At 42.0% G+C, this 21286-nt stretch overlaps 1 protein-coding gene across 4 annotated transcripts in view; it reads right to left on the minus strand.

The window, feature by feature from the left end:
- Positions 1-18310, minus strand: part of SLC49A3 (solute carrier family 49 member 3) — a 51037-nt gene extending 32727 nt beyond the window's left edge. The window contains exons 1-3 of one of the 4 annotated variants that reach the window (XM_081943507.1): positions 18178-18310; positions 14972-15131; positions 9471-9722 (exon numbers count right to left, since the gene is read on the minus strand). In XM_081943507.1, the coding sequence (XP_081799633.1) occupies positions 9471-9596 (126 nt within the window). In that variant the 5' untranslated portion in view covers positions 9597-9722; positions 14972-15131; positions 18178-18310. Of the gene's footprint in view, positions 1-9470; positions 9723-12048; positions 12225-12333; positions 12460-14971; positions 15132-18177 lie in introns of those variants that run through there. The other 3 variants (XM_081943510.1, XM_081943509.1, XM_081943508.1) reach the window with 3 other exon arrangements.
- Between the last annotated feature and the right edge of the window lie 2976 nt (positions 18311-21286).

Consider the following 21286-nt stretch of genomic DNA (forward strand, 5'->3'; position numbering starts at 1 on the left):
CACCTGTTTCAATTAGCTGGCCTGGCACTCTCTTAGTTTTGCCTCCCGGGGATATATTTTAACTGGGTTTGGGTATTTTAATTGGGGATGTATTTTTTAGGGTTTCCATAGCATATTTATTTCTTGTGCAGTCTCATCTCCTCCACCTAAATGTTTAGTATTTAATTGTTTTATATTATTTATATTGTTATTCATGTATTTTATCTGCATTTTATCTGACTGTACACCGCCCCGAGTCCCTTTTTGGGAGAGGGGGCGGTTTAGAAATCTAAAGAAATAATAAATAAATAAATAAATAAATAAATAAATAAAAAATTTGAAACCCACCACTGCAAAAAGATGACAAGCAACAGGGAGAAAGCAGAACTATTTAACTCATTTTTTGCATCTGTCTTTACACAAAGGGTCCAACCTATCAAAAACAGCACCACAAAAATCAGATTAGGAACCCAAGTTGAGATAGGGACGAAAATGGTAAGTGAGCACCTGTCTACCCTAGATGAGTTCAAATCACCAGGATTACACCCCAGGGTTCTGAAGGAACTGGCAGACGAGATCTCAGAACCACTGAACTATATCTTTCAGAGATCCTGGAGCACCAGGGAACTGCCAGAGGACTGGAAAAGAGCTGATGTGGTTGCCATCTTCAAAAAAGGAAAAAATATAGATCCAGGAAACACAGACCTATCAGCCTGACCTCAATACCAGGAAAGAGTCTGGAAAAGATAATCAAGCAACGAATTAGCGAACCACCTAGAAGTAAACAAAGTAATAGCCAAAAGCTAACATGGGTTTGTCACAAAAAGATCACGCCAGACTAATCTTATTGCATTATTTGACAAAGTGACAAAATTAGTGGACCAGTGGAATGCCGTCGATAAAATTTACTTGCACTTCAGTAAAGCATTTGATAAAGTAGACCATAACCTACAACTAGATAAAGTAGAAGAATGTGGGTTAGACAGCATCACCATCAGATGGATTCATAACTGGCTGACCAACTGCACTCAACATGTCATCCTCAATGGAACTGCATCTACATGGAGGGAAGTATGCAGTGGAGTACCCCAAGGCCCTGTTTTAGGCCCAGTACTCTTCAACATCTTCATCAATGATTTGGATGAGGGAATAAATGGGGAACCCCATTAAATTTGCAGATAACACCAAGCTGGCAGGAATAGCCAACACTCCAGAAGGTAGGCTTAAGATACAGAAGGATCTTGACAAACTTGAACATTGGGCACTATCTAATAAAATGAAACTCAATGGTGAAAAGAGTAAGGTTCTACATTTAGGCAACAAAAACGGAATGCACAGGTACAGTATAGGTGATACCTTGCTCAGTAGTAGTAACTGTGAGAGGGATCTTGGAGTCCTAGTGGACAACCATTTAAATATGAGCCAGCAGTGTGCAGCAGCTGCCAAAAAAGCCAACACAGTTCTAGGCTGCATCAACAGAGGGATAGAATCAAGATCACGTGAAGTGTTAATACCACTTTATAATGCCCTGGTAAGGCCACACTTGGAATACTGCATTCAGTTTTGGTTGCCACAATGTATAAAAGATATGGAGACTCTAGAAAGAGTGCAGAGAAGAGCAACAAAGATAATTAGGGAACTGGAGGCTAAAACATATGAGGAATGGTTGCAGGTACTGGGTATGTCTAGTTTAATGAAAAGAAGGACCAGGGGAGACATGATAGCAGTGTTCCAATATCTCAGGGGTTGCCACAAAGAAGAGCGAGTCAAACTATTTTCCAAGGCACCTGAGGGCAGAACAAGAAGCAATGGGTGGAAACTAATCAAGGAGAGAAGCAACTTAGAACTGAGGAGAAATTTCCTGACAGTTAGAACAATTAATCAGTGGAACAGCTTGCCTCCAGAAGTTGTGAAAGCCCCAACACTGGAAGTCTTTAAGAAGATGTTGGATAGCCATCAGTCTGAAATGGCATAGAGTTTCCTGCCTTGGCAGGGGGATGGACTAGAAGATCTTCAAGGTCCCTTCCAACTCTGCTATTGTATAAGTACCATAATCCCCAAATCAACTATGCAGCATTTGAAACTGGGAAAACAGTTTGCAAAGAGGAAATATTTAACAGGTGGATTGTTTTTCTTTCTTTCTAGCTTCCTCTCCTCTCCCCCAGTGCAAGGTCTGCTCTTTTTTTGGGGGGGGGGAGGGGGCTAACAACCAAGTGTTAATCCATTGGTTGCAATAGGAAATGACCGATTGGATCAGCCTGATATTGTGGGCTAAAAGAGGGATTGGCCCAAAATCATCCATCTGTTTTTTCAGTCCTGGAACTCATATCATCCTGATTTCTAGCTTGGTGCCTTTACCACTAGATGAACCGAATTTCTCATTAAAGCCAATTCAGTCCTGGGCTGCATTAACAGAGGGATAGAATCAAGATCACATGAATGTTAGTACTGCTTTATGGTAGGACCACACTTGGAATACTGCATCCAGTTTTGGTCACCAGGATATAACAAAGATGTTGAGACTCTAGGAAGAAGTCAGAGAAGATCAACGAAGATGATAAGGGACTGGAGGTTAAAGCATATGAAGAACATTTGCAGGAATTGGACATGTCTAGTTTAATGAAAAGAAGGACTAGGAATGACACGACAGCAGTTTTCCAATAATTGAGGGCTGCTATAAAGAAGAGAGGGCCAACCTGTTTTGCAAAGCACTTGAAGGAAGGACAAGAAGCAGTGGATGGAAACTAATCAAGGAAAGAACCAACCTAGAATTAAGGAGACATTCCCCGACAATAAGGACAATTAACCAGTGGAATGGGTTGCCTTCAGTAGGGTGCTCCCTGACTGGAGGTTTTTAAGAAAAGATTCGACCGCCATGTGTCAGAAATGGTATAGGGTTTCCTGCTTGTGCAGGGGATGGATTGGAGGACCTCCAAGGTCCCTTCCAATTCTGTTATTTATTTATTTAAAATATTTATATAATTGCCCATCTTATAACCAATTTGGGGCTGTTCCCAATCAAGAGGTGAGATTTGGTGACCTATATGGTAAATCATAAAAAAAAAAAAAATAACAGGTAAAGTGCTCAGGATATTTTCGTTTGCCTAGCAAAAAATCTGATAAATTCTGATAAAATCAGAGCAGCTTCCTTTGAATTAATATTTATAGGTTTCCATTATCCTACAATTGGTGACCAGTAATGGGTTGAAGGATGTTCTAGAGCAGTGGTTCTCAACCTGTGGGTCGGGACCCCTTTGGGAGTCGAACGATCCTTTTACAGGGGTCGCCTAAGACCATCGGAAAACACATATTTTCGATGGTCTTAGGAAGCGAGACACCAATTTTATGGTTGGGGGTCACCACAACATGAGGAACTGTATTAAAGGGTCGCGGCATTGGGAAGGTTGAGAACCTTTTCTAGAGGAAACTGAGCAGAGCAGATTTACTACAAGTAGTATTCTGTGAGTAATAGGGAAGTTGTGTAGTGCTTGGAATACACTAGTGAAACTTTGGATTAGCAGGATCTAATGTATCACTGATACTCCAATTGGTATCTACAGAAACGTTTTAAAACAATTAAAGAGAAGAATGGGAAGGACAAACCCACTTCTACCAAAGACTACAGAAACTGTGGCTAGTGAATACTTGAAAACATGAACACTTCCAAAGACTTTTAAAATACACAGGATTTACATAAAGGTTTTTAGAAGCTTTCTAAAATTAATGGATGGAATCCCTATTGCTAGGTCTTTAGTACTGAAACGATTTTTTAAAAAATGTTGCAAACTTGTGTTCTCTACTATGTTCTGTATGTTCTGTAACTGGGTTCCCTACGTTCTGTAATGAGGGGTTAGTTCCTGCAATGTTGAAACCAGTCAGAAAGGGCATGTGTGTCTATTGTCAGCCCTGGAGGCCATCTTTTCTTTTGGCCCTTCGGGGCTGCCATACCTAGTGCTGTGGGAAAGTGGGAGGGGGGGGTTGCATTGAGTTGGTAGAATTATTTAGTCATAACAACATTCTTTTCTCTGAGAGTCCAGGACGTTCAGCCTGACTGGGTGACATCTCCAGTTGGGAAGGTGGATTGACGGGACCGTGTGATGGACATGTGGGGTGCAGGGGAAGGGACTTTGACTTCCTTTTGGGTGGGGAAAACCTGGGAGCTTTCAGATTCGGATTTTCCAAGATGTGCCAATATGACATCTCTAATAAAATGGATCTTTGAAGAATTGCTTGCCTCGGAGTCTTACTTGGTTGGGGATGTTACTTGGAACCCTGACATCTTATCTTTTCTCTTCCTCCAAAGAAACTTGAGAAGTTAGAAAGAATCACTGGATGAGTTCACAGGTGACAGCAGACTCAGAAAATAACCTTAGAAGAGGTCCTGCTACTTTCATCACTGGTCTTTCGTCAGGCTCAAGCAACCAGAACCACACGTGTAGAATTTAAACTAACTAGTTTCCTGCCTGTAATACAAGAATCTGCCCAAACAGCTTGCTCTCCTTGTTCTATCTGTTTCATGGAGCTCAGCAGGGGGATGGGGAGGGGGGGGGGAGAGTGAGTCCTGGATCTCTTGTGGCCATGCAATGATTCAAGGCTAATTCCCTATTTCAGTCCTCCTCCCTGCCTGCCTGGGCGTTTCCCAATATCTGCATTTCATTTGAGATGTTAGTTGTGGGAATAAGGAAAAAGGCAACTCCTCTGTGTACACTAATTATGGCATTTAATTAGTTTCATTGAAGAGTGGCGGTCTAAGAGATGTGAAGTGACTGGAATAAATGTCAGAACATAAGGGATTTGCCACCACACCCTGCTTCCAATACCCCTAGAGCATTGAGCTGCTTGCTGTTAGAACGAGAATAGCAAAACCTGTGGGTCTGAACCATTAAGGCAAACCTAAAGTTACATAAGCTGGTCTATGACTGCAATAAAGATTTGACCTAAATGTTATCTATGGCCATTTCAAAATACACATCTGCCTGGAATGGGAAGTCAGAATGACCTTGAGGAAAAATAGAACCAAGTTAGATAAAAGAAATCCGAGTCTGGGGCAGAAACATAATTTGATGAAATGTCTCAGATATAAACATCCCTAGTGTTTTAGAAGATAAAGAAATAGGGTATAATCAGACTTTCAAGATTCTGTTACTGTAACCTTATAATAAAGTACTATTAGCATTCATAAATCTGGCACCCTAGTCAGGTCTAGGTTGAAGGGCTGCTGTTTGACCCTTCAGTAAAGGATGGAAATCTCCATATTTTTTTTCATCCCAGCCAGGATGTTAAAAGGTTCCTCTTTCCATTACAATGAATCGAGAGAAAGCTGAAAAGCTGGATAGTATCTTTACGGGAGAGAAACCTTCCCAACTCCCTAGTCATAAACTACGTTAATATATTTTATTTTGCTTCTATATAGCAATGGAGATGTGTGAGCTTCCAGGAATTATTTGAGAGTAACTCCCAGCATCCTTCACCATTGGCTATGCTAGTTCACGCTGCTAAGAACTATAGTCAAGCAATATCTGAAAAGCTCCAAGTTCTATTGAACGTGCCATTGACAAGTGAGTCGCATGCTCATATTTGTACGTGAAAACAAACTTTACAAAGCAAGTTGTGGGTGTTCAGCAGCTATTGATCCTGACAGCTGATTGACACCTTGGCAGAAAGGAAAAGGAGAAGGTAAGTTGTAGAGCAGTAGTCGTAGAAAACAATGTAGCAGCTTCCATATTCTTTCCTACCAAAAATAGGATGCAGACATGGGAAAGCATCTGAGAAAGCAGAAAAGGAGTCCCCCGTGAATGCCTGTGACCAAGGCTAGTGGTGGGAATGACCAGAGGTTCTACTGTATATCCTTTAAGTCTTGAACCATGGTGGGGCAGTGGTTGGAATGCGTATTGCAGGCTGTTTCAAGGTTGATTTAGCCTCCATCCTTCTGAGGTTGGTAAAATGAGGAACCAGATTGTTGGGGACAATATGCTGACCCTGTAATCTGTTTAGAGAGACCTGTAAAGGAAACTACCTTACAAGGATACACAGTACTGCTCCTTGTTTAGCATATGGTTTTAAGTATTTAAACGTGGGTTTCTTTTATATAAATCAAGGGACACCATCTCACCCTCAGAATGGTGTCCCTTGTTTTATACATTAAATTGTGGCATACTTCAATGAGAACACATTGATTGATATAAAATAAACCCACATTTAAATACTTAAACCATATGCTAAGCAAGGAGCAATATTATGTATCCTTGTAAGCCAATGATCCTACAGACCTGATTACACAGATTATTTTTATAACTAGATGAAAGAGACAATGGAGATTAAGAAAGCTTCTTGTACAGTGATCTCATAATTACTGAACTCTTGGTAATCTAGAAGGATCTGGAGTGTGCCTTCTAAAGGAACCTAGCTTCTACCTTAATTGTTCTTGATATTAGGGCTCTCAAACCATTCAAGGTAGAAAATTTAAAAGGTTGTGTAGGATCTTTCCCAAAAAATCGCTGTATGGAAAATAGTGTTTTTCTCCCTCCTCCGTAGTTTTAGAACTTGGGCTCATTTAGTACATCCTGCAACCATAGATAGATAGATATAATTTTTTATTGGCCAGGTGTGATTGGACACACAAGGAATTTGTCTTTGGTGCATATGCTCTCAGTGTACATAAAGAAAAATAAAATAGAATACTTTCATCAAGAATCATAAGATACAACACTTAGTGACAGTCAAGATTACTAATAAGCAATCAAATCATACTAGGAAACAATTAATACAAATTATAAAGACACAAGCAACATGGTTATAGTCATATGGGGGAAGAGATAGGCACTAGGGAGGATGAGAAGAATAATAGCAATAGTCTTAGTAAATAATTTGACAATTGTTATGGGAATTAGTTGTTCAGCAGAGTGATGGCATTCGGGGAAAAACTGCCCTTGTGTCTTGTTGCTCTGGTGTGCAGTGCCCTATAGCGTCGCTTTGAGGGTAGAAGTTGAAACAATTTATGTCCAGGATGTGAAGAGTCCGTAGATATTTTCACAGCCCTCTTTTTGACTCGTGCAGTATACAGGTCCTCAATGGAAGGCAGGTTGGTAGCAATAGCAGCAACCATGTGGGAAGATGCAGCGTTAATAAAAGGGCATTCTTCTTTGCACAAGGGGGCATTGACAGTGGAATTTGCTACTACCATCTGATGATGGTCATCAGTTTAAAATAAGTTTCAAAGGCTTGATTCATGGAGAATTGACTTTGGGTGGCTGTATCTTGCCTCCAAAATCACCGGCCTTTAAAGGCAGCTGCTGGGGATTGGCAGTGTTGGAGAGCTACCAATGTGTTTAATCCTAAATTCATCTGCTTGGACATCACATTTTACAGAGGGCTGGGCTAGATGGGCTATTGCCTTGAGCCAGAAAACGCGGCTTACATTTCTATGCATTTAAGGAAGTTTGCAAGCATGGACCAAACAGGAGGGAAAATGCACTTTTTCACTGCCTCTCCGATAAGGGATATTTCAGATAAGCTCTTGTCATTGACGTGGTTGCCTAAAATGATATTAAAGCACTTAAATATGCTAAGTCTTTGAAGTGGCTGGCTCAACAAAATTTTGCTTTCCAGTTAGAAAAGCATCTAACAGCTTACGGCCTCAGCATCTCATAAGAGCTTTTTCTAGAGATCACTTCCAACAACTGGACTCCACGATAAGGCATGAATGTTTTCATGGAGTTTCATTTGTGGGAAGGCTGCGTATTTGTGGCACACGAGCCACTGAAGAGGTTGTACATATCCTTTTGGACTGCAAACTGTATGCTGCAGAAAGAGCTGCTAATTTAGACTACTTAAAAACTAAAAAAATATTGGGTCTTACATTTTTCAGGGAATGAAGTGAACCTGCATATCACTAATAAGACCTGTGACAAGATGGGCAGCAAACAAATGTAATAAATAAGTACATTAATAAATAAACTAAAACCGCACTCTTTGTCCCAAATTTCAGAAGAAATCCTCTTGTTGGATTGTTTTCCAAGCCTACTGCCTTCCAAGATTTCTTCATCTCCACTTTTCAAAATTCTTAACCTTTGATTGACTAAAACATATGAAGAACGATTGCAGGAACTGGGTATGTCTAGTTTAATAGAAAGAAGGACTAGGGGAGACAGGATAGCATTGTTCCAATATCTCAGAGGTTGCCACAAATAAGAGGGAGTCAAACTATTCTCCAAGGCACCTGAGGGTAGAACAAGAAGCAATGGGTGGAAACTAATCAAGGAGAGAAGCAACTTAGAACTGAGGAGAAATTTCCTGACAGTGAGAACAATTAATCAGTGGAACAGAAGTTGCCTCCAGAAGTTGTGAATGCCCCAACACTGGAAGTCTTTAAGAAGATGTTGGATAGCCATTTGTCTGAAATGGTATAGGGTTTCCTGCCTAGGCAGGGGGTTGGACTAGAAGACCTCCAAGGTCCCTTCCAACTCTACTATTGTATTATTGTATTATTGTATTATAAATTAGGGCAGAGATACCCATCCCCAGGTCTGTGACATGTTAGAAACCGGGCTGCATAAACAAGTGAAATCCTATCTGCGGGATGCCAGCAGCATAGGAAACCTCCCTGGTACATGGAAAATCCTCTTTCCAAGGAACTGGTCCCTGGTGCCTGAAAGGTGGGGGGGGGGGCATTGAATTAAGGGGTTATCTGAATTAGGGGATTATCTGATTGGGGTGAAAACTATCAGGGTAACTCTGCTATGATCTTCACTTGGGCTAATCTTTCAGACTGCTTCAGAGGGTTGTTATAAAGATAAATAGAGGGACTATTAGGCAGTGGTTCTCAACCTTCCCAATGCCATGACCCTTTAATACAGTTCCTCATGTTGTGGTGACCCCCAACCATAAAATTGGTGTCTCGGTTCCTAAGACCATTGAAAATATGTGTTTTCCGATGATCTTAGGCGACCCCTGTGAAAGGGTCATTTGACCCCCCCAAAGGGGTCCCGGCCCACAGGTTGAGAACCACTGTATTAGGGGGAAGCAATGAAATTAATTAAAGAGACACCCAATTCATTCAATCCCACTTGCTATGAAGTCATGAATGAATCACACGTCAGATCAGCCTGCATGCAACCCCGCTTAAGGAAATATGTAAGGGGCTTTCCCCCCACCCACCCCAAGCAGAGATAGGTATGAGGATCTTCACGCATCTCTTACAAACCCAAGCCTACCTCTCTCTCCCTCTCACACACAAACACCCTGGAAGGGCGCCGCGGGGTTACAATTAAAACCGCCTAGGATCATCTTTGTACGGTGTACCAGAAAGGCATTTGCAAAGAAATGTGTACAAATGAGCCAGGACGGTTTGTTCGGGAAAATGGGAAAGCAGCCAAATAAAAGTTTAAAAAAAGAAAAAATAGAAGTCCCGACCGGCTCCCAAACGGCGCTGCCAGAGGAGTGGAGAAGCGGCGGGGTTAGGAAAGCGAAAGTCGCCGGGCAACTGTGCCTACCATCGCATTGGAGCAGTTCACCACGCAGACGGCCGTCAGGATGAACCAGCGCCGCTTGTAAAGCTTGAAGGCTTGCCCCGAGGAAGGCTGGGGCTCATGGTTGATGGAGAGACCGTCGTTGTCCATCGGAGCGCCGTCCTTCTTGGCACCGTCCTTCCCTCCGCCGTCCCGAGGCTGCTCAGGGGAAAGTCTCCGCCGCGCTGCTCGAGACTTTCTGAGCCATCCTCATCGCCGTCTCCCATGCGACGTTGCCTGCAACAGCCGAGTCGGCGAAAAGAAGAAGAAAAAAAAAGGAGGGGGGGGAATTGCCACATCCGCGCTAGCAGGGCCTGAAAAGCAGGTTTCCTCCCCGCCGAGCGAAGTTCCCTTCGCCTCCGTTGCTTTTGCGGCGGCTGCCCGCGGGAGGCTCCTCTCACTTCTCGCAATGGGAAACGGCGACTTCGCCGCTTCCAAACGGGTCCGCGGGATCCTAGCGCCTGCCCGGTTCGTTTTCCCGGCCGTCTGCTTAACCGCCGGCCTTGTTTTGGAGCTCTGTTCCTTTGGCCTGTTGTCACGAGAGTGGATTTCATGAGGCAACTTGGATTTTTCTTAGGGGCTTCCCCCCCCCCCCAAGTTCTGGCCTGTGGTCCCGAAATTGTTTTTCACGAGACAACTTAGACTAACCCCTTGAAAACGTTTCGCTTCTCACCCAAGAAGCTTCTTCAGAACGGGTTTGATGGATGAGAAGCAGAATGTTTCTGAGGTGGCGGGGGAGGGGGAGAACCAGGGCCGGATTTAGATGAAAAGAGGCCCTAGGGCAGGGGTGTCCAAACTTGGGAACTTTAAGACTTGTGGACTTCAACTCCCAGAATTCCCCAGCCAGCAGAGCAGAGTTGGCTGGGGAATTCTGGGACTTGAAGTCCACAAGTCTTAAAGTTGCCAAGTTTGGACACCCCTGCCCTAGGCTATTCCACTTATGGGGCCCTTTCACCTCCCATTTTTAAGTTTGTAAATTACATGAGAGATAATAAAATACATCATTACTGTGATATATATCAATATATTAAATGAAACATGTTGTCATTGGTACTAACCTTTATAAAAAAAAGTGGCATGGATAATAAATAAAAAAAAGGTCAAGAACACTTATTTGGACATTTATTCTCAGCACCATATATATTTTTTTCATATTATCGAAGTAACACGAATATAACCGAACGTCGGGATATCAATAGGTCTGTTCGTTTGTCTGTTCCAATCTACACCAATTTGCACTTTATTTATGCAGGAACAAACCAGAGCTTAGTAGCATAAGGTACGTCAATATTTGCCATAGCAATCAGTGAACGTATGAACTATACTTTGGTGTAATCTAGTATATACAAACGAACAGACCCAATGAGCAGAACGCGTTGATCTTAACCAATACATTTTTATGTTTGTTTATTAGTCATATGTGTAGAATTTCTCCTTATTCTGCTTTAGTGTTTTAGTGTTCACTGTTTTTAGAATAGTGTAATTTTAATTTTGCTAACAATTTGAATGTAGGCCCCTCTTGATCTTGAGGCCCTAGGCTGAAGCCTAGTTAGCCGATAGGAAAATCCGGCCCTGGGGAGAACAACAACTAAGAAAGTACAAGTTGCTTTTTGGGACAACCAGGATCTTGGCTGTCTACGGAGAGTCTCAGTCATCCAGTCATGGTTGTCCCACAGAAGCTTTTCCAAAAGGCAACTTGGAGCTGTTGTTTTTTTCTGGAAGAAGTTTTGACGAAGTGCAACAAAGTCCAGTTGCCTTTGGAAAAAGCTTTTTTTGGGATGATCTGGATGCTTGAGAATCTCCCTTACACATTCTCTACCTGTTACTCAAATAGGGAAGTGGAGGTGAGGTTGGGGGCGGGGGTGGGGATTTAACTAGGAGCTACCCTAGTTCAACCAAGGTTAACTAGTCTAGGCTTTGGTTATGCTAGCTAGGAACTATTTGAACCAAAGCATCTGAAAAGTCCCAGATGGATGCAGACCAGAGGTGAAATCCAGCAGGTTCTGAAGAACCGGTAGTGTAAGTTTTGAGTAGTTTGGAGAACCTATAGTGGAAATTTTAGTAGTTCGGAGAACCGGCAAATGCCACCTCTGGCTGACCCCAGAGTGGGGAAGGAATGGAGAATTTGCAGTATCCTTCCTCTGCCATGCCCACCAAGCCAAAAAATAAATAAATGAATTTCACCACTGGTGCAGACACTTCAATCATCCAGGAAGGCAGAGTCCTAAAATAGGATGGTTTTCCAGAAAAAGGGTGCCTTGGGCAAATCAAGATCCTGCTCCCCCCCCCCCCACCTTAAATCAAAAACACAGAAAAGTTCCCAAACCAGTTGAGGCTGGTTTCTGAAGTCAGAAAAGGAACAGGTGCTATCATTTAGCAGCCTACTTCATTTGACACAAGCAGGTGGCCACCCAAGGCATCAGAGTTTGAATCACACAAGAAAAAAGGATTTTTCTTATTTTTTAAATATACAAACAACCTCTAATTGGTTTAACCACTATTGCTGTATGATTGCCCAGGATTGGGATAGAGCCCTGGGGTTTTTATTTATTTATTTACTTACGTCAGTGCCAAAATCTTGGTTGAGATGTCATCTGCAAGAAGAAACCACTTGCAGCTGTGTGTTGGGTAAAAAGACATCTTCTGCTGTCCCAAAGCATCACTAGCTTTGGAAACTAACAGCCCATGGATTCTCATGGATTTGAGGAAGCATATTGTGGGGATTCTCACAAATTGACTGCAATGGGAGGAGGAAACTAAAAAGAAGTCCTTGTAGTAAACATGGTCAATCATATGCCTATTTGTCCATTTATCAGAAAACAAACGTTCTTGACTCTTTTCTAAATACCTTCTCCTGTATTCTGCAGTTGACTTTAGAAGAGGATATTTGTAGCTCAGAGTTGAACTGTAGGGTCCCTAGTGATCTCTGAGACGGGTGGTTTTCTTGCAGACATTTCATTAGCAAACTAGCACTGATGATGTAAATCTAGTGTGGTCATAAAATGTCTTCAAGAAAACCATCAAGCTCAGAGAGCACCAAGGATCCCACAGTGGACTTTGCTTTCTCTCCAGGCTGGTGGATGAGCTGGCTTACAAGTAGTCCTTGGGTTACAACCACTCACTGTTTAAAGTTAAGATGTTGATTTCTGACGTTCTCTACCAGCTTCCCATAAGCAAAGTCAATGGGGAAGCTGGTAGGAAGTTGAAAATTATGATCACAGGAGGTCCTTGCCTTGCTTAAAAACATATGCGATCCTTGCAAGCAACAACAACTGGGACTCCCAGAATTGCTGTTACTAAGCAGTGTGATCATGTTACATTATATTTTACAGCCATGTCACTTAGCAATGGAATTTCTGGTTCCAATAGCCGCCTGATTCAAGGACTACTTATAGTGTCCACCATTTTTTACTTTTTAAGAAAATAAGATATGTGTTTTAAATCAATTCAACTCCACTCAGTTCTTTTATTATTTTCTGAATATGTGTACATTTAAATTTTTATTTCCCTTCTGTTGCCCAAAGTGATATAAAGGTAAAGGTTCCTCTCGCACATATGTGCTAGTCGTTCCCGACTCTAGGGGGCGGTGCTCATCTCCGTTTCAAAGCCAAAGAGCCAGCGCTGTCCGAAGACGTCTCTATGATCATGTGGCTGGCATGACTAAACGCCGAAGGCACATGAAAAGTTGTTACCTTCCCACCAAAGGTGGTTCCTATTTTACATGCTTTTGAACTGCTAGGTTGGCAGAAGCTGGGACAAGTAGCAGGAGCTCACTCTGTTATGCAGCACTAGAGATTCGAACTGCCGACCTTTCTGATCGGCAAGCTCAGCATCTTAGCCACTGAGCCACCACGTCCCTATGATATAGCCTAAGATTAATATTCACCAACGCATCCAAAAGTGAAGTGAAGTGAAGACAGACAATGGGACTTATTTCAGAATACATACAGATCACATGCTATGTTAGTTTCGTAGGGTGATTAAGCTGCAGGTCTAGAAACCAGGAGATTGTGAGTTCTAGTCCCATTTTAGGCATGAAAAACCAGCTGGGTGACTCTGAGACAGTCACTCTCTCTCTCTCTTAGCCCAATTCACAGAGCTATTGTTGTGGGGAATAATAGGAGGAGAAAAGACTATTAGGTACATTTGCCGCTTTGTATATGGAAAAAAAGTGGGATAAAAATAATAAACATTCTGGATTTGAATGGGAGATCCCTAGAAGAAGAAGTGGAAATGCAATTCAGAATTTAGGCCAGAGAGTGGGCATCTGATGGTGGCTCTCTGCAGGACTAGATAAATGCCAACAGAAACACAGCTTACCAATGCTGCCTCCCACCTTCCTTTGCTTAATGGACAAGATTTTAAGATTCAGTAAGTGCTGACAGCTACAGTTGTGTAAAATAGTTAGGATATATAGCCACAAGGAAAATACTGGGTGGTGCTGCCTTCCCTTGGTGCCCAAAGCACATACTTATTTTGCTTAATGGTTAAGCCAGGGCTGGCTGTGCCCCCCAAATTTCACAGTGGCTCTTTTTTAGCATTTACTAAATCACTGCTGCACCTGAACTGAATGGAGTCAAATTGATGTAAAACACATGCCTCTTCTTAGAAAGTAAAAAATGGTGGATGCTGTAAGTTAGGGTTTTTCAAACTCATGTTGTCATGACAGTATCGTGACGTATCGGGACACCCCCTCCTTTGTTAAATTGGGCATGGGCGTGGCCAGCGCATGACGCATCCGGCCCGTGGGCTGGGAGTTTGAGAGCTTCTGTAGGTAGTCCCCAAGTTAAGTAGCTATTGGAACCAGGAATTCCAGTGCTAAGTGACACAGTTGTAAAATATGATGTACCGTGATCACATTGCTTAGTAAGAGTATTTCTGGCAGTCCCAGCTGCTGTTGCTCGCAAAGATTGCACAAGTTTGTAAGGACCTCCTATGACCATAACTTCCTCAGCCATCTCATAGCATAAGTCTTGCGATGTGGCTTCCGCTTCCTGCACACTGGAGTTAAGGCCACCCTCATAGGCCTCTTAGGCAGAATGAGGTGCCCAGGTTGGGGGTGGAAGAAAGAAGCGACAGCAGCATTTTAAAGATCAGATTTTTGCATGTCAACTTGCTGGCCTGATGTCCCCTGTTTTTTTTTTGCTGCTCTCAGCAGTTGAGTAGGTTGAAAGTTGAAGAAGTCCAGACTCCAATTTGCAAGATGAACAGAGCTATTCCTGTTCAAAATCGTATTTTGATTTGCCTTCTAAAGAGATGAGAGAAAAAGAGGACCAGAATCTAAAAGTGTCTGGCTCAGTGGTGGGATATTGCCGGTTTAACAACTGGTTCGGTGATTGAGTGTTTTGTGTGCTGCGCATGCCTGCGCGGTTTTACCAAAACTTACCTTCCGCATTGCTTCTTGGGGAGTAACACAGCTGAAGCACGGCAATCTGACCTCTGCTAATCAGCTGAGAGCTACAGGTAAGTAAAGCGCAAGGACCAACCTGATCGTCGGAGTGAACTGGTTCACTCTCAGCTGATCGTTGGAGCTACTGTTCGCCTGAACCGGCTGAATCCCACTCCTGGTCTGGCTGCATCAGAGCTCTGATGTGGTAGAAAACACCGTCCAAGGACCAGTTTCCATTGCTTTGCCTGTAGATTCAGCTGGGAAATGGAAGAAAAGTATTTTATCTCAAGCAGTATAACTTTTTTTGGTTTCATCCAGCTATGGTCTGACAAAGAGAGGTGGGAATGCAGCAATCTCATGACCAATGACTCAATTCCCACAAACACACCCACTGCTCAACAAACAACTTGGCGATTCTAGAAAAGCATAGCAGATGTGCTGTGGTTGCATATTGTGGAGCTGTTGATCCTTCCTTCCTCTTGTTTTCTCCATTGTTCTTCTGACTTGTGGCCACATCTGACTCTGGTGAATTCATATCTGCTCTGCCATTATACAGTTTGATCCTCATGTAACACGTTAAAAGAATGGTGCAGATGTTTTTCAAGTGTTACACCTTGTTAAGTGTGGTGGGAAGGCAAGGATGAGCCTTCAGGCTTTGTCTTCTCCATTCCAACTCTCCATGTTGAAGGAGCATCTAGCCTGGCACCTGCAAACATGGTTAAAATATAACCTCAGGTCTTCTTTAACAGGGAGAGGTGGATGTGTATGAGTCAGCATAAGCAACTCAGACAAAGCTACTGATGAAAAGAAGAGCATCTCTTGAAGTTAAGGCTGCCTTAATCTGTTGCCCTTCAGTTGTGTTTGGATTATAGTTACCAGTATTGCCAGTCAGCATGGCTAATGACCTCCCAAAAGTATCTGCGTTACATCAGTTTTGGAAATGCTGCTCTGATTCACTTTTGTTTTTAATTAGCCCTTGAAGTTGACCAAAGAGTTTCATGTATATTAAGTCAATTGCCCTATAGCCGTTTTATAAGGTTTATGTTAATTTTTACGGTACATTTTGTACTATGTAATAAAATTATTGTTATAGCTATCTTATCTGGTAGGGCACGATCAATATCATCTTAAACTGCTGAAGCATTCTGTGCCCAAATTTGCTGCACCAGTTAGGGTTTCCTAATACCTCTTAACGGAATGAATTCTTTCCTAATGCCATAGTCCATAATATGTACCACAGTTTGGTTGATCATAGTAAACAAAAGCCAAACCATCCTGACTTTGCCCAATCTGTGAACCCAACGGTATCTCACCTGAGAGTTTGTGGATGTCCTTCAGAGGTAGTATTCAGCCGGTTCTCTCTGGTTCTGGCAAACCAGTAGTGGCGGCTGTGGGAGGCTCCACCCACCTGCCCTGACATAATTCGCGAGGACTGTTCATGCGCAGAAGTCCCCACACTCAACATTTGTGAACCAGTAGGGAAGGTAAGTGAATCCCACCACTGATGTCCCTGAGGACAATTTGTACTCTGAGGCTTTACTCTAGATCAGGGCTGCCAAACTCCTGGCCCACAGTCCGGATGCATCCTGGTCTGGCCATGCCCATGCCCGGTTTAGCGAAGGGGGGAAAAAAAGTCCCAATACATCACATGACCCCGCCATCATGATGTGAGTTTGACACCCCTCCCCTAGATTAGTTTTTATTTGCTTTTATACATTTGGAAAGACTGAAATTACCTGATTACTCCCCCCCCCTTTCCTCCCTGTTGGGAGTATACTCCTAGTGTTGGGCAGGCAATATATATCTATCTACAATGACAAAAGGTTGCTGTTACTTTAAATGAGTGGATGTACTTAACAGATGTAATTATCTTTGCTATAAGAGGGAGTCAGGAGAGCTCAGTCTCTCTCTGCTTGTCCCATGATTGATGACTTGATGACTGGAACGTGAACTGCGACTGTAAACAATTGTTTGTTCTTTGAATTGTGTTTGGACTAATATCTACTATCTACTATCACTGCTTGTGAAGCAAATTTAGTAGTAAAGCTACTTGTTTTTACTAGCAGTGTCTGTGACTCTATTCGTGTGTTTCTACTAGCAACGTTTTTCTCTCCGGCTGCACATTCCGCTGTGCTACTTTCTGTCTCCCAACGGAGATACCCCCTAACACTCCCAAACTAAGTTTGTCTGTGATCATATGGTAAGAGATTTCCTTAGATCCTGGGTGTATAAATGTCAGCACCTGAAGAGCTGCATCAGGCTTTTGTAGCATTAATAGTTTAATATATGCTTATTTATAATGAAGTACAAAGCACAGAATAAAATAGTAACTGATGGATAGGGAGATAGATCTCAGATTGTAACATGAGAAACATGCACAAAGAAGTAAGGGCCACTTAAGTTTTGAAAACATAGAACACCCACTCAGATTTCCTAGAAACTACTAGTATATTGAGGATCATACTCCAAAGGTGGACTAATACCATATATTTTAGTGCAGGAAGTCATTAATGTTAAGGAGTAAAATGGATGTTTTTAACAAGGCCATCCAACAATCATTTTGCTTGTTAAACTGCCCACTTCCCTTCCCCCCAGATACAAAAAAACCCTAAAATGTTTGGCCCCACCATCTTGAAGGGGAAACTAGCAGGATATCAGCAATTCCCATAAATCAATTCTGCACCCCTGATCTAGACACCAAACTGCTTTGTATTCACTACCGTGTTTCCCTGAAAATAAGACAGAGTCTTATTTTCTTTTGACCCCTGAAATAAGCGCTTGGCCTTATTTTTGGGGAGGTCTTATTATTTTTGAGATGCAGGAGGTAGCAAGCACGGTCACCTCATGGCTGTTGCTGGGTTGTAATATTTTGGGGGAGGTCTTATTTTCGGGGGAGGGCTTATTTTAGTGCCTGCGCTCAAAAGCCCGATTGGGCTTATTATGTAGGGAGGTCTTATTTTCAGGGAAACAGGGTAGTACAAGTCCTATCTAATTCAGTATGTCTGAGGTTCAGGGTTTGAGTTAAATTTCTTCCACAGCCGACTATTTTGAGTCCTTTTTGCATGCTTTTGTCCCAAAGCCATTATCATTGTTCGTTTCCTTCTGCCTTATTTGTATAGCATGTGGTTGTACAACTTTATTGACCTACAAAAAGATGTTGCTGTTCTATAGCAATGAATCCAACGTTCCTTCAAAACCAGAGTCTAAAGGTTCACTCCTATTTCCTATGCCAGATTTGAACTTTGCACACATATTTGCTAGAGAACTTTAGCACAATAAGGATCAGGGTGCTTCCATACATACCGTACTTATCCAAACGGAGCTTTGATGTCATGTTGTTGTGGAACCTGTCACATGATGTGTTCTTCAACCTTGAAGTATGAAGACTTGAAGAGAAAGCATTTCCTTCCCATGAACCTCCTACCAAATCTGGTGCTCTGTGCAAGGGATGGAGACAATAATATCACGTTATCATCAAATATTTATAGCCTTGCCTTTAGAAGGCCATATCTATTAACTCAGTTGTAAGCTCATACTTCATTCTTTCTCCTTTTTTAAAGGCTACTTCTACCTTTCTGGAATAAAAAGAAAAAGAATAAACATCAAACAAAACTATTGACTAGGTCTGACAAAAGGAAAGAAAAACACAGAGGAGCTTTATTTATTTATTTGTATGCCACTTTTATTATTTTTGTGAATAACTCAAGGTGATGAATCAGAGGTGATATTCAGCAGGTTCTGACCAGTTCTGGAGAAATGGTAGCGGAAATTTTGAGGAGTTTGGAGAACCGGTAAATACCACCTCTGGCTGGGCTCGCCCCCATCTATTCTCTGCCTCCTGAGTCCCAACTGATCAGAAGGAAATGGGGATTTGGCAGTATCCTTCCCCTGCCACTAAATCACGCTCACCAAACCATGCCACACCCAGCAAGCCATTCCCACAGAACCGGTAGTAATTTTTTTTGAATCTCACCACTGTGTTGAACATATCCAACACAATTTCCTCCTCCTATTTCCTCCCACAATAACCACAATCCGATGAGGTGGGTTGAGCTGAGAGTGAATCACTCTTCCATTTATCCACCTGTATTTTATAACCAAAATTCATAGTCCATTTTATCACCCAGTCTTTAAATTGTTCTAGTTTTCTTTCAAACCTTAACAAAAACCATATATTTTTTTCTAACTGCATCATCACTTGTACCTAAAGGTAATCCTCAATTTACAACCCTTCTTTTAGTTACCGTTCAAAGTGACAATGGCACTGAAAAAAGTCACTTATGACCATTTTTCTCACTTAGACCCTTTGTAGCATCCCATGCTCATGTGATCAAAATTCAGGTGTTTGACAACTGGTTCCTACTTATGACCATTGCAAAGTCCCAAGGTCATGTGATCACCTTTGGTGACCTTCTGGCAAGCAAAGTCAATGGGGAAGCCAGGTTAATTTAACAACTGGGTTACTCATTTATCGGCTTCAATGATTCACTTAACAACCGTGGCAAGAAAGGTTGTAAAATGGGTCAAAACTCACTTAACAACAGAAATTTGGGGCTCAATTGCAGTCGTAAGTTGAGGACCACCTGAAATTCACTTTCACATTCCATCTTTTGCTGTGTGGTTCCAGTTACTTTTTTTTTAACCTATCTTTCTCTGCACCTGAACACCATTGAAAACTAAACCCTCGGCAGTCTGCAGTGAAGCATTGAAGTAGGGTTGATTTGCGTTGATCAGCTTTTTTAAAAAAAGGCTTATGTAGAAAAGCACTAAAGTGTCAGAGAAGTGCCCAAAATGCCACAGCTATTCAGGTTCAATCAATGGAAGTGTTGCGTTGCCTTATAGATCTCCTTTACTGGGGAGGATGGGGGGAGTGTTAAGGGAATCACCTTGGAATTTGATCACCCCATCCAAGCTTTCCACTACCGTAATAATTTCACACCCTGGAAACTCATGTGTCAAGCACTTCTGGTTTGTTAAATAAATGCTTATTACAGAAAATGTTGGGGCAATCAACATGCCTGTGGCTCTGATATTTGGCTACATAGTTATTGCTTCTTTTTCTGTTGACGTTGTGACATCTTCAGATTTTTGTTTTAATGTATGAGGATGCCAGCTAAGCAACACTATGGCCTAATCCATGTGTATCTCTTTATGGCTGAGCGGAGATTTCAAGTTGAGTGGTCTCAGGTCTGTATTTTTTAAAATGCATACAAAACCAAATTTGCCTCTGTGAAAGATGAAAAGGTGTGGGTAGAACACGCGATGAATCCTAGAACCCAAAATAGTATTAAAATAGTATTTAAAAGCACCCCTCACTACCTGGATGTTATATTAAAGAAAGTATTTAAATATGCTGAGTTGGTAATTCTTTATAGTTTCTGTGAGAAACGCATATAAATACAAGAGGTTCATGAATATCTGATGAACATGAATATGGAAAATTGCCAATTAAGTAACATATAACACATTAAGATTCCAGAAAAAAAAAAGATGATATATTAAAACTATTTAAAATTGAAGTAGGAGATACTTTGCTTAGATTTGCCAAAGGACTTAAATTTTAAATAGTTTTAATATATGTGTGAGTGTGTGTATGTATTAAATATAATCCAGTCTTATTAAGACATACAGCCGATTGAAAGAATCTTTGAGTGAAGTAATGTACGGCTTATAAGATCTCTGGTATAGCTCATACTACTACACCAATACTACATATGCCCTTACTGTGCAACAGGAAGATGGGTGTGCTAAGGCTAGCTAAAGAATAGAATACAGAATAAAAAAGTTGGAAGGGACCTTGGAGGTGTTCTTGTCAGTGGTGGGTTCCTATCAGTTCAGACGGATTTGGCCGAACCGGTAGTGATTTGACAGCCTGGGTCGATGGAACCGGCAGTGACCCAAGCCTGCCACACCCCTGAACCGGTCCTCCTACGGTGGCACCATCTTGAATTTCATTTTCATTCTTTTATGTTTTGCGCATGCGCAGACCTATTTATGAGCAAATGCGAAGGTGCGTGCACACATTTTTTTGCCAGCACCGAAACGGCAGCAATGCAAGGAGCAACTGATCCGATTCTAGTCCAAACCCCTGTTCAAGCATGGAGCTGCACCGTTCCATGTTACATCACCTGAAATCCAAATGTCACCAATCACGGGAAAAAGCAGCCACCAATTGCTATATAGAATGGGCGATGGGATAATGTTTGTAAGGTCTGAGTGCTCCGTCCATTGATTTTTGTCCCCTATTTTTTTCCTCCAAAAGACTTTCATTCTACAACCCTAACAACCACAAGAGGGCAGCAAACAGAAAATCTCTCTCATCTTCAAATTGCCAAGGTTGAGAAAAAGAGTTTGATTCTCAAGGCTGCCATCTAGTGGCCATCTGGATTTGGACAGCTACTAGATTAGAGTT

The sequence above is a fragment of the Natrix helvetica genome (genome assembly GCF_964273705.1).
Source record: "Natrix helvetica genome assembly, chromosome: 2".
NCBI lineage: Eukaryota > Metazoa > Chordata > Lepidosauria > Squamata > Natricidae > Natrix > Natrix helvetica.